Genomic DNA, 12,507 nt, shown 5'->3' on the forward strand with positions numbered 1-12,507 from the left:
TAGAACTGGGGAGAGTGGGGGAACTTTCTTTCCCAGTGTGTTTTTTACAGGGATTTTAGTGACTTCTTCATGAATTAGTGATTTTGACTTATGGTTTACTCCACTTAACTCCAAATATCTGCCTCCAAAATACCTCTCTGAGAAGTTTATCAAATCACATAGAAGTCCTATAAAACACACTGAATTACTTTAGCAGATACTCAAGTTCCTTTTGTTCTCAATTTTGTAGTCTTTCCCCAAATTCCAAAATTCTATGTTATGATTGGCCTTATTACTATAGAATTCTTGTAGGACAGTGACATATGAAAGCCACGGAAATATTTCTAGAAAGCAAGATAGTTTGCTTGCATGCGTTGCAATCAAGCTTTGAAGGTACAAAAGCATTGATAAAGGTTTTCCCTAAGTAACAATTGTTTGGTTCCACCTTTGTAGAGAACGTGATGTTTTTAACAGATGTTAGGCTATAATACTAGGAAAAGGGGAAATGATATAGGAAACTTTTGCCCTGAATTGTTGCAGAGCAACAATTGTCTCCATCTTCCTACTCCTTTCTGACTTTTGTAAGGCTTAAAGAAAAGCCACGCAAGCCATACAGGATTTAGTATTTCCAAATCTTTGAATAATCTAGATTAAAGCACAGTGAACGTAAATACTTCTCTTCACTAAAGACAGCAGGAGGTATTATACACAAGATAATTAAACATTTATTCAGTGAAGTAAAAGTTTAAAATAAATTAAAACAGAAAGTAATCAGGCAGTTTTTTATCAGGAAAGAACTAACATAGAAGATGTTTTACCTAGGGTATGTTCAACCACCCCCAGACACAGTTTTCATCACACCTAAAACATTAGCAGGGAAAAATGGCCTGCATCAAGATGATTGAATAAGAGCTTCATAAATTATTGATAAACTTTGGATCTTACCACATCAGGCTAATGCTGCCTTGGAAAAAAAAAATCACTACAAATAGTAGTGTTCAGTATTACTTAACCACACAAAAACAACTGATGCTTTAGAAAGGTACTTGGTTTTCAGGCTCAGTAAGAAAATGCTTCAATAGTAACATTCAATGTTTCCTTGTTTCAGTGGAAAGTTTTCTCTAAGCAAGTGCTCAATCTCTAATCAGGTTTGACATTACCATAAAAATCATAGGAAAGGATAAAGAAGGAGAAGAGAATACATCTAGTCATGATATTCTGCAAATAGGTTACAAAGTTCTGCTGCAGTTAGTTGAATAACCTGACTTACTAAAAAAAATCAAGCATGCTGCCAAAAATCAGTTCACAAATATTTTAATTTACTTATTCAATATACTATTCTATTTTTTTGAAAGCAGTTAAAAGCTGTTCTTCATTCTTTACCTGTAAATAGCAGCTGTAGTAACAATTACACTCTGTCTCCTCTCTGCTTGGGGTGTTTCCCTCTATAGCAAACTCTGGAAACCCTTCTAAAGAGGGGCACCTTCCTCTTCTCTCTCCCTCTTAATGAGAATCTCCTGAGAAACTCCACCTTTTGGGGAGGAGCTGCCAAGACTCGGTGAATCTAAATAAGAGATCTTACAGGGTTCAGAAGCACAGGAAATAGAGTCTGAAGTTTTGTTGTTCCTTGTGAGTCAAATTGGGAGTGTTTTTAGAGTGATGCCTGAGGAAAAGCCCTCTCCAATCAATAGCAGTATTTACTATGCTGTAGCTTTCTTTGTCACGTAGCTAACAACTATTGGCATGAAGTACTTCATATTTGAGGTTTGCAAACTTTATGTTATTTGTAAATGTTGGTTTGTTTGAAGAAATCAGTTATAATAAGAAACTATTGATTAAACTGTAGAGATTCTCAATTTCAATGTAGGGGCAATTGTAATGGATGTGAGTTTTGGAAACTACATTTTATAGCAGAGTTACAACACCAAGAGTGGAAGATGAGTAATTATAGCCATATTCCTACTCCGTAAAAGTGAAATTCCATCTTCTCAAGAAGCTTCATTTGTAGTATTTAACACTCAAAAGTTGTAGCTCTTAATTCCAGTTTTCTATTTAAATATTGGTTGGCTGAATATGAAGCAGCAATATGCTCAGGTGGCCAAGAAGGCCAACAGCATCCTGGCTTGCATAAGAAGCAGTGTGGCCAGCAGGACTAGGGAGGTGATTGTCCCCCTGTATTTGGCTCTGGTGAGGCCGCACCTCGAGTACTGTGTTCAGTTTTGGGCCCCTCGCTACAAGAAGGACATTGAGGTGTTTGAGAGAGTCCAGAGAAGGGCAACAAAGCTGGTGAGGGGCCTGGAGAACAAGTCCTACGAGGAGCGGCTGAGGGAGCTGGGCTTGTTCAGCTTGGAGAAAAGGAGGCTCAGGGGCGACCTTATCGCTCTCTATAGGTACCTCAAAGGAGGCTGTAGCAAGGTGGGGTTGGTTTATTCTTCCACGTGCCTGGTGACAGGATGAGGGGGAATGGGCTAAAGTTGCGCCAGGGGAGTTTAGGTTGGATATTAGGAAGAACTTCTTTACTGAAAGGGTTGTGAGGCATTGGAATGGGCTGCCCAGGGCAGTGGTGGAGTCACCATTCCTGGAGGTCTTTAAAAGACATTTAGATGTAGAGCTTAGGGATATGGTTTAGTGGAGGACTGGTTAGTGTTAGGTTAGAGGTTGGACTTGGTGATCTTGGAGGTCTCTTCCCACCCAGACGATTCTGTGAAATATATAACTTGTAGCGTTTTAATGTCTTTTTCCATGGAGTGCCTTGATTCTCAAACTCTGTTGGATCTAGCTGCAGGGAGTTTATTAATTCTCCCAAGCAGCCAATATGAACTTTGACAGAGATTGTAAATCAGAGCCCTCAGCTACTATAGTTCACAGCCCAGCATTGCATCGTAACTGGAAATTGGTGGAGCTTTACATTAACATACCAGGCTGTGACCTGTACAAGACCCATTTCCATTTGAATTATCCTGGAAATCGTTAGGGCCAACTGGGCAGCAGTCAGGGCTCAAACAGTCAGCATGTGCCAGTCACAGCTCAAGAACAACTGTGCTGAAAAGGTTGCTGGTGTGATGCCCGCTGTGTCTGCATAGCAGTTCCTCGCACAGCACCAGAGCAGGGACACGATCAGTGACTTTTTAATGATTTGATGTTGCCGCCTCTGCCAGAGGCTGTAGCTACAGCTATGGTGTCCCTGTCCCACAGGGGCTGCAATGTGACAGGAATTAGAGTGTCTGAGAGGAAAAAGAGTGACAAAGCAGCTGGTGAAGGAAGCATGGAGCCTGCTGAGGGCAGGCAGGGAGCAGACGAGGCCTGGCCCCGCCGCCTCCACCGCGCTCACAGCGCGCTCGCTTCGCCCCCCTCAAAAGCTGCTTCAGGCGGCCGGCGGCCATCTTGTAACCGCGCTCAGCCGCCCGCCTCTATGGTAACCCTGGCGGACTCTCCCTCCCTCTCTATGGTACCGAGCCGCCCCACCTCGGCTCATCTCTATGATCCTACCACCCCGCCGGGCGTCTCTCTGGTTGCGCTCTCCCGCACCTCTCGGGGCGCTGATTGGCGGAGAGGGGGGGGAGTTCTCGCGAGAGAGCGCGAGTTCTCGCGAGAGAGCGCGGCGCGCGGCGCGGCCTGGCGGAGGCGGCGGCGGGGCCCGCGGTGGTGCCGGAGCGCGGCGCGCGGTAAGATGGCGGCGGCGGCTCCGCGCCTTCCCCCGGGCCCCTCAGCTCGGCGGGAGGCCGCGGGTGGGCGAGGGGGAGGCGCCGGGCTTGGAGCTGGCGAGGCCGGGAGCTCCGCTGGGCCGGGCCCTGGGAGGGCCGGGCCGCGGGGGGCAGCGCCGGGGTGGGTGTGGGATGAGGGAAAGGGGAGGCCGAGGGGCCCTGAGGGGACCCTGAGGGGGCTCTGAGGGGACGGGGCTGTGGCTGTGGCTGTGGGGGGATCTCGGAGCCGCGTTCTCCCGCTGTTTGGTTGTAGAGAGCGGGCCCAGGGGTGCTGTGCCGCTCCGGGGGCCTTTGGGTGCCACCTGGCGCTGTCCCGGGGGGGCGTTGGGGCTGCGGGGGCGGTTTGGGAGCAGGGGACCGTGTGGGGAAGGAGCCGGGCTGGGAGCGCGCCCTGCCGCTCCTGCCTGCCCGGGAGCCATCGGGTGCCTGTTGCTGTTGTTGTCGCCGCCTTCTCCTCCCCCTTTCGCCGCCCCTGTCGTAGTGGCTGGGAGGTAGAAATAGTGAAACGCCGGCTCGCGATTTAGAAAAGCGCTTTGGTTCCAAGTCTGGAAAACGTGGAGTCGAGAAAAATGCTAGGAGATAATTTATTGGTGTTGACGGGGTACTTTTGGGAACAGCCATGCTTAGTATAAGTTTTTCTGTTGTACGTTGGATAAATTACCGTGTGCTGTTTTATAGTCATGTAATATACATACCTAACTAGTTCAAGTTCTGTTGAAAACTTCAGAGTAAATGTATTTTACATAAGTTTTGCTTTAGAGGTTTGCTAGAAATTTTCTGTATAAACCATGGTTTATTAGTGCTACATCATGGCGTTGTGTGTCCTGCATAAAACTTATGTACAAGGTTTGTTTGGACTGGAATTAAGAGTAAGCACAAGAAAATGGTATTAAAATTTTGCGTTCTGGTGATGGATGAAAGCAGCCTTAGAAACTGACTCGTAGGTGTCAATGTGCAGGAAAATGGAGGAGAAAAATGTAAAAGTGGTTTGAGATAAAAGGATGTCTTTTGGATTGTTAATTTAAAAGATTTCATAAGAAAGATATAAAGACAGTAGTAGCACAGTGTTTGTATACATTAAACTTGCTTTTAATTGAATTGTGCTAAATGAAACGCTTTTTTTTTTCTTTATAGTAAGAGTCCAGGATGAGTTATGCAGAAAAACCTGATGAAATCACGAAAGATGAATGGATGGAAAAGCTTAATAACTTGCATATTCAGAGAGCAGACATGAACCGCCTTATCATGAACTACCTTGTGACAGGTAACAATGAGCAGTAGTGCTGGGAGGCTCTTAAATGCATGCTGTTTATTTTATCAGGACAGATTATTTTTGGTTAGAATAAGTTACTACATAGAGTGAAGTTAAGGACTTAAAAGTTTCAGTGACTGCTGTTGGTTTCTCTTAGTAGCATACAGCTGCTCACCTTAAGTGGACGCTGACTCAAATATACTAAATCAGAGACTTAGCAGATATCAAGCAATAGAAATTACACTTGTTAACCTTAATTCTTGTGCTGAAAGATTTTAAAAAAATATTTTTTGGAATTCTGTTAACAAAAATGACCCGCTTTTGTACGGTAACTTTTTTTTGTGCAATTAAAACAGTTCAAGACGTTGCTGTTGTTAAAAAGCACTTTAAAATCTGCACAGAACAGCCGTCAGAAGCAAACTTTAACTGTCTAGAAAGACTCTGAAAGAGCACTGTTCTCAAAATAGTTGAGTCCAAAAATACTAAGCCCTTCAGCACATAGCCTTACTTCATTCTTTAAGCAATCAAAAACTCTTGGAAGTTGTCCCTAGCAATTATGATGCATGCCATCAGAGTAAGCTATACCAGGGTGGAGGCATTTATATCTGATCTACACCCCTGTTTACGTTGGTGCATGGCTGGAGTTTCTGGGATGAGGGAAGAGCATCTTAGTGGCCCAGTAAAGTATGCTAAATCATTTCTGTGTGTATGAAAGCATAACTTAAGGTTTAGAATTGATGTTACAACTTTTTCTCATACTAACGCTGCATTTTTTTAGAAAAGCAAAATTGATCTTATTTTCCTGTCTGTTCTTAGTAAAATTGTATAAACGTGAATGGGATAGAGGGCGAAGCAAAACCACCCAAATCTTGAAAATGTGAGCCCATTTTGGAATAATTACACTGCTCTATTAAAGCTTTAAAGTTAAGAAGTATTGGAATACATCTGGCACACATCCTTAGAGAATGAGGGCACTTGAGTTAATGAACTAGGTGTGTACCGCTAGATGCGTGTTGGATTAGATACCTACATAAATAAAGATACAAAAAATAATTTTTCAGAAGTTCAGAATTCCTATTTAAATCACAAAAATACATGAGCAATACTGAAATCTTTCAATTTAAGCTGTTTTTTTTTTTAAGTTGTTTGATGAAACTGGTTTTATACGTAAAATGTTTCTATTTCAGAGGGCTTTAAGGAAGCGGCTGAGAAGTTTCGAATGGAGTCTGGAATTGAACCCAGTGTTGATTTAGAGACTCTTGATGAAAGAATAAAAATACGAGAAATGATATTGAAAGGACAGATTCAAGAAGCCATTGCATTAATAAACAGCCTCCATCCAGAATTGTTAGATACGAACAGATACCTTTACTTTCATTTGCAGGTAAGGACAGGTGGCAAACTTTAATTTTGTTTTAGAAGTTGCTGAAGGACTGGAAAAAGTAGTTTGACTTTTAGGACTATGTTAAGGGTTTGTGGCTGAATGTGGGTGCAGCTTAAACTGATTGTTCTTGGCATCATTTTGTAGCAGTGGGAAACTTTGTGGCGTGGTGCAGTAACTATCATATGCAATTAATTAGTAACATGAAAATACCTAACAGCCAGAATGGTCTGTGATCTACCAACCTCAGAATTATCACTAATCTGAATTTCTTGTAGTTCCTTTAGTAACATGTTTCCAAAACATATAACTTGAAAGCATCAAGTTACCTTTTCCAGTAGATTTTGTTAACAATTCAGTTGTTTCTCATCTTAACGCATTTAGAATTAACTTTAAACTGACAAATTATGTGTGAGCATTTGTCTCAAATTACATGCTAATGACTGAAGATTATGGTCTTGAAATACTGAGAACTGTGTATTTGTTTAGACAATATGCCTATGCTTCCTTTTTTTTTTTGTATGTAGCAACAGCACTTGATTGAATTGATTCGGCAGCGTGAGACAGAAGCAGCTCTAGAATTTGCTCAGACCCAATTAGCAGAGCAAGGCGAGGAGAGCCGGGAATGCCTGACAGAAATGGAGCGTACGTTGGCTTTGCTCGCCTTCGATAATCCCGAAGAATCGCCATTTGGAGACTTGCTGAACATGATGCAGCGACAGAAGGTAGTATTTTCTTGAAGCAAAGTTGATATCTTTTATTTGTTTTTGCTAAAAATGATGTCCAAATATTTTTGAAGTGTTTAGAAAAATGTACGTAGCAGCGTGCAAAAGAACAGAAGTATTTCTTAAGCAGGATTCACAAAACTGATGTTATTGTAATCAACTGTTTGGCTCTCTCCCTTATTTTCTCCAGGCTTTTAGCATATGGAGCTTTGTCGAGGCTGTGTTCTGAGGAACCAACGAGCCGTGTGTGACGTTATCAATGTCTGTGTGACATTACCAATGTTAATCGTAGGAAAACTACTGCTAAACTCCAGTATTTCTTTTCCAGGTTTGGAGTGAGGTTAATCAAGCTGTTCTAGACTATGAAAACCGTGAATCAACACCCAAGTTGGCAAAATTACTGAAACTACTACTGTGGGCTCAGAATGAGCTAGACCAGAAGAAGGTGAAATATCCCAAAATGACAGACCTCAGCAAGGGGACGATTGAAGAACCCAAGTAAAACGTGTGCAGATGGACATCAAACAATCATAGTACTGCACAGTATACATTTATATCAGTCTGTGACTGAAATATTTTTACTACAGTACAGCACTCAATTCAGATTTTTCAATGAACATCTAATTTGAAGGGAGAAAAGTCCCTTTTAAATGCTGCAAAAACTGCATTGAAAGGCGCTGTATCTCTGAAAGTCTGACTTAGGCTATGCACTATAATACATTTTTAAAAAACAAGTAAAGAAGACAGGAAAAATAGCATTTTTAAAAGTACAAAACACAAGCTTTCTAATTGGCTACTGATGCCTAGTTTAGTGGCCAGTGAGTTAATATGGAGTTATATTGGCAACTATTCAGTTACGTTTATCTGTCTCCTGTTTGAAATATGTATATAGAACAGTGAATATTTTCTACCTTTAAGTTATAGCCAGATATACATTCCCCTTAAAAGTAACTGGTCAAGTTTTCATCTATAAACTTTGCAGTAAGTTCAACCTTTTGCCTAGGAAATAGTGTACAAACTTGTAAATCTTAATTTAAGGACTTTTTTTTTCCTTGTTTCTGAATTTTTGGTGCTTTATATGGTGAGAGCTATGTTCATAATGGATCAGTGACCCATCTTTTTCATGAGGAGTATTGTTGGAAGTAAGTTCTTTCTTAATTTTCACAAATGACCAAAATGGCCCACAGAGGTGTTTGAGAGTTTTTCAGACAGGGACCTTTCCCCCGCTGTGTTGAATTTGCAGTTGTAGGCACTGCAGTGATTCCAGCAGGCTACCAAAGCTTTGACAGCCGCTGGATTTTTGTAAGCTAAAAGATGCGCTAGGAAATGAAGCAGGGGGAGAGATGCTCATTGAAGCCTCTGATGTATCATCTTGTGCAGGATCTGCCTTTATGCTTGCTGAATAAGAATCGTAGTTTTAGAGCTACTTGGGCTATTTTTATGCCTTGAGGGGAGCAGGGCTGTCTTTAAAGACCGAAGTTTCCATTTTCTCCATTCTTCCGTACCTTTCTGAAGAGATGCAGTTCATCTTCACCTGTATTACTTTGTTTACTGACTGTCCTCACTCCAGTTAGGATTATAGTTTTAACGTTTTACATGTGAAGTCCAGACTTTCAAGTCAACAAATTGTAATCTTCTGGGTATGGGATGTTCAGGTCGACTTAATTTTACAGCACTGTTCACTGGTATACAACCGGTGGTAGAAAGCACTAATCTTGCCAAATTGATCTCTAGATTTTTAGGTCCGTATATCAAGTTATTAAAGATTTGCTGAACAAAGACCGATCTGATGGGTGAAGCAGCTTAACATCACGAAACACTGGCAGTTGTCATACCAGTCCCATACTGTACATAATCTAGTCTAGTACCGTAGATATTACCCTGTAGAATGAAACTTAGTTTTCACTTAATTTTACTGGAATACTTATGCATTAAACTGTATAAAGCTTTGCAGATACACCTGATTTATGGAAACTAACAAAACCTGTTACTGATTGCATTACTGTGAACACTGTTTACTTGTGTAGCTATATTTTGTGGGGGGAAACCATTGTTTGTTAAGCGGCTATTAGAGATGCAGGGCACCAAGGTTAAGCTAGATGATGGATATAACAAAATGATTTGTTCCCATTTATTACTGATAGTTTCGTTCTGCACTTTTAAGGCATTTGTGGCATGGAGGTCTTGAAATTGACACACAACAAACAAGCTATCAGTTACCCCTCAACTACAACAGCAGTCTGGCTTTCCTTCACCCAGACTGGTTATTCTAACACCAAAATTTTAACAGTTGTATTCTCTCTCTCTCTCTTTTTTTTTTTATTTTTTTGGCTTTTTCCAGTCGGTTGATGTCTGAAAACCATGTATAACTTTTAGTTTGTGAGAAACTGTATGGTTAATGTAACTTTGTTTAATAACAAACTGCAGAAACAAAACTGGAATAGCTCTAATTTCTTCACATATAACTGATCAGCTTTTCCTCCATTCTGACACTCGTTTACTAAATGTCATCTAAAGCTTCTCCCGGATGAAGTGGAAAGTGGTGCGTTTTTGTGGCATGACTAGCATTTTTCTCCATGAGAAATGCAGTATTACAGTCCTGGTTGAGAAGTTCACTGTACTTCTAGAACGCTACATTAATTTCATATAGTATTTGGGCAGAGATTGAGCGTAGAGTACTTGAATTTTCACTAGCTTGTTTTTTTTCCATTAAAAATAAACATGTTTTTTAAGGAGTTTAATATAAAATTAGTATAGAACTATTTCACTTTGTTTTTATGAACATGCCACATTGATAAGCAGCTTTAATCTGTAAAGTTTTTGGTAACTGCAAGAAAATATTCGAAAGCTATGCATTTTAGAGAAAGCATAAAGGTAGTCATAATGGTACTTCTAAGGATCTTTATATTAGTGTATATAAAATAGTTTGCATATACAAATATAATATATAATCTGTTTGAAATATTCTTGAATGGTAGGGGCTGTGAAACATATTATAATTTATGGAAATATTGTACACAGTAAACAGACCTCTGTCAGTACACGAATGAACTTTTGTCATATGCATGAGAAATGTCTTATTTGGTGACTACTAATGAATGGGATTTTGTTAACCCATTTTTGTTAGATAACCACTTTAACAAATACTATTAAATGCCACTTTGATCAGTTTGCTTTAGTGTAAAAATACATATTTTGTTTCACTTAATTTAGAACTGAGAATACGAGACTAACTTTTGTATGAAGATTTGTTCCAAACACGAAGGTGGCAAACAAATCTGGTAATTAAATGTGGCACACTACACTCATTCTTCCCCCAGCCTTTCCTTTGTTGATAGAAAGTAAGATTTTTTTTTCGTTAATGCTATGAACATAACAAAGTTGGATTGTAAAATATTTTGTCTTATATGCCTCTGCAAAAAGACTTTATATCAAGTGTGTTTTGATTAGGCTACGAATCTCACTCCTTCTCCAAAACCTATCGCCTCCCTAATGACTGTCTCTTGGCTGTTACCATGTTTCTTTTCTGCCTGTCAAATCTAAGCTAAACTCTGGTTGCTTCTGTTGTACAATGGAGTGATTTGTAAAAGGCTGTGGATAATGGGTTTCCATGAAGATGAAGTACTGGCAGTACTTTCTGAGAAATACTTACTGAACCGTTTAATTTTATCTAGCTGGAAAACCTGGGGCTGTTGCGCAGAAACCTAACAGCAGAATTTTAAGTAAAGCATTTCCTCTCAAGACTTTTGAAGAGGCAAACATACAGAGCTTGAAACCAGGTGAAGTACCTCTCTCAGTCTTAAGATGATTTCATTGAAACACTTTCTGCTCCTTCCACCCGCACTAAAAGAAAAATTGAAATGAGTGTGGAGAGCACTTATGTAGCATTAAAAATCTGTGAAATGACCTGGAAATAATTCCGTCTCCTTTCCACTCCTTGTACATATAGGGGAAGCCATTACATTATTCTAGGGTGATTTTATTGTTTTTAATTTGTAAAATTTATGCTTTGTATGCTTGAATATAAGCTTAAAAGCATTACTTAAAAATTCCTTGACTAGTAGATGAGTGTTGCTCAACTTATTTCAAACCATTTTCTGTCCAAGTTCATTATGAAGCTTATTAAATTGAGTTGGAGTGTGATCCCTCTGTGTCTTATCTTCACGGGTTGCCAGGCCTCCTGTTGTCAGCAGCTGAAAGCATCCTTCGGATACTTCACTGAATATAAAATGATAACGAGGAATACATTGCCCTACATCTCCCTTTGCACTACAGAAAGTTGTGATGGGTTCTGACCTGCACTGTAGATCTCCATCTAGAAGCAACTGGTCAGTATTACTTCCTGCCATAAAGTTCTTAATGACAAGGGCACAGTAGAATTCACGAGCAAAGCTGTCTGTCCCCAGCCCTGCTTGTCAGGTAGTTCACATTACTTGCACAGCTGTATAGGGACAAAACCCAAAGCATACAAACAGGACCCTCACAAGGATTTGCATTTCACGATCAACATTTTAGCACTAGAACCTACTTCTTTTCTTTTTCTCTCCCCTCTGGCTTTCATATTATGAAATTGAGGACAAGGTTGGCCAAAGTACAGGTGGGCTACACACAGCTACCTTCAGGCACTTCAGAAGCAGAAAATCCTGTGCTTTTTTTATGCTCCATGTGCTAAGCTGGAATTCTGATAACATACTTCTACCTTACAACCACCTGGACGAATTTCTGCACGGGAGCTGCTGTTCGTTTAAAAAACATCTCCCTTTGTCAACTTCTCTCATATTCTGCTTATTTTTCAGCATGTAGCTGTCCGCAGCAATTTTGCAAATTTCTGTTGTTTGGCACTAGAAATCACCTGCATTTTCCTTGGATTGGGAATAAGTTATGTTAAAACTGCTCATACATAGCAGGGCTCTTTCAAGCTGCTTTCAGACCATTCTTTCAAGAAACAGTTGTCTTTTATGGAATGTGTAAACCTATTTCTCTTCTCATATCCTCTCAGAAATACATAACTGCATCGTGGTTTGTGCTCAACTTCATAAAATATCCACATAATACAGCCATTGTGTGGGTGAAGTTCAGCCATAGTAAATATCTGCTTGAATGCTAACCAAATAATCATTTGTTTGATTTAGTCTTTGGACAGATAAAGCTGAACGCAGAAAAAAACTAGGGGCGATTGTGTTCTTGAGTAAGATTATTTTCTGAAGTCAGCACGTGTCTAGTGCATTATTTCCATTTGCTATTTAATCAGCCTGATGGGAAGTTCGCTTCCAGAAAGTTATGAAGCAGTGAAAAGAATAACGTGTTTTTTTTTTACTTCTTAAACGTTTTATGTGCATGTGGTGGATGTTAGAAACTGGGTGTTAATTTTACACTCAAACACATTTTCTAACTCCAGCTATTTTTGAAAGTAAAATTAGATCTTTACATTAGAAACAAATTAGTCAGCCTTTTGATGGAATACAT

At 40.2% G+C, this 12,507-nt stretch overlaps 1 protein-coding gene across 1 annotated transcript; it reads left to right on the forward strand.

The window, feature by feature from the left end:
- The first annotated feature begins 3,566 nt into the window (after positions 1–3,566).
- GID8 (GID complex subunit 8 homolog) lies at positions 3,567–11,184 on the forward strand. The gene is made up of 5 exons (XM_084296508.1): positions 3,567–3,644; positions 4,818–4,947; positions 6,123–6,319; positions 6,844–7,041; positions 7,370–11,184. The coding sequence occupies exons 2-5, from the start codon at positions 4,830–4,832 to the stop codon at positions 7,541–7,543; spliced, it is 687 nt and encodes a 228-aa protein (XP_084152634.1). The 5' UTR covers positions 3,567–3,644; positions 4,818–4,829; the 3' UTR covers positions 7,544–11,184.
- The last annotated feature ends 1,323 nt before the right edge of the window (positions 11,185–12,507 follow it).

Source organism: Netta rufina (genome assembly GCF_964035555.1).
Source record: "Netta rufina genome assembly, chromosome: 16".
Taxonomy (NCBI): domain Eukaryota; kingdom Metazoa; phylum Chordata; class Aves; order Anseriformes; family Anatidae; genus Netta; species Netta rufina.

Coding starts and splice junctions, on each gene's coding strand:
- GID8 (XM_084296508.1), top strand. CDS start 4,830: ATGAGTTATGCAGAAAAACCTGATGAAATCACGAAAGATGAATGGATG. Junction 6,320..6,843: donor ACCTTTACTTTCATTTGCAG/GTAAGGACAGGT, acceptor TTTTGTATGTAG/CAACAGCACTTGATTGAATT. Junction 7,042..7,369: donor ACATGATGCAGCGACAGAAG/GTAGTATTTTCT, acceptor TTTCTTTTCCAG/GTTTGGAGTGAGGTTAATCA.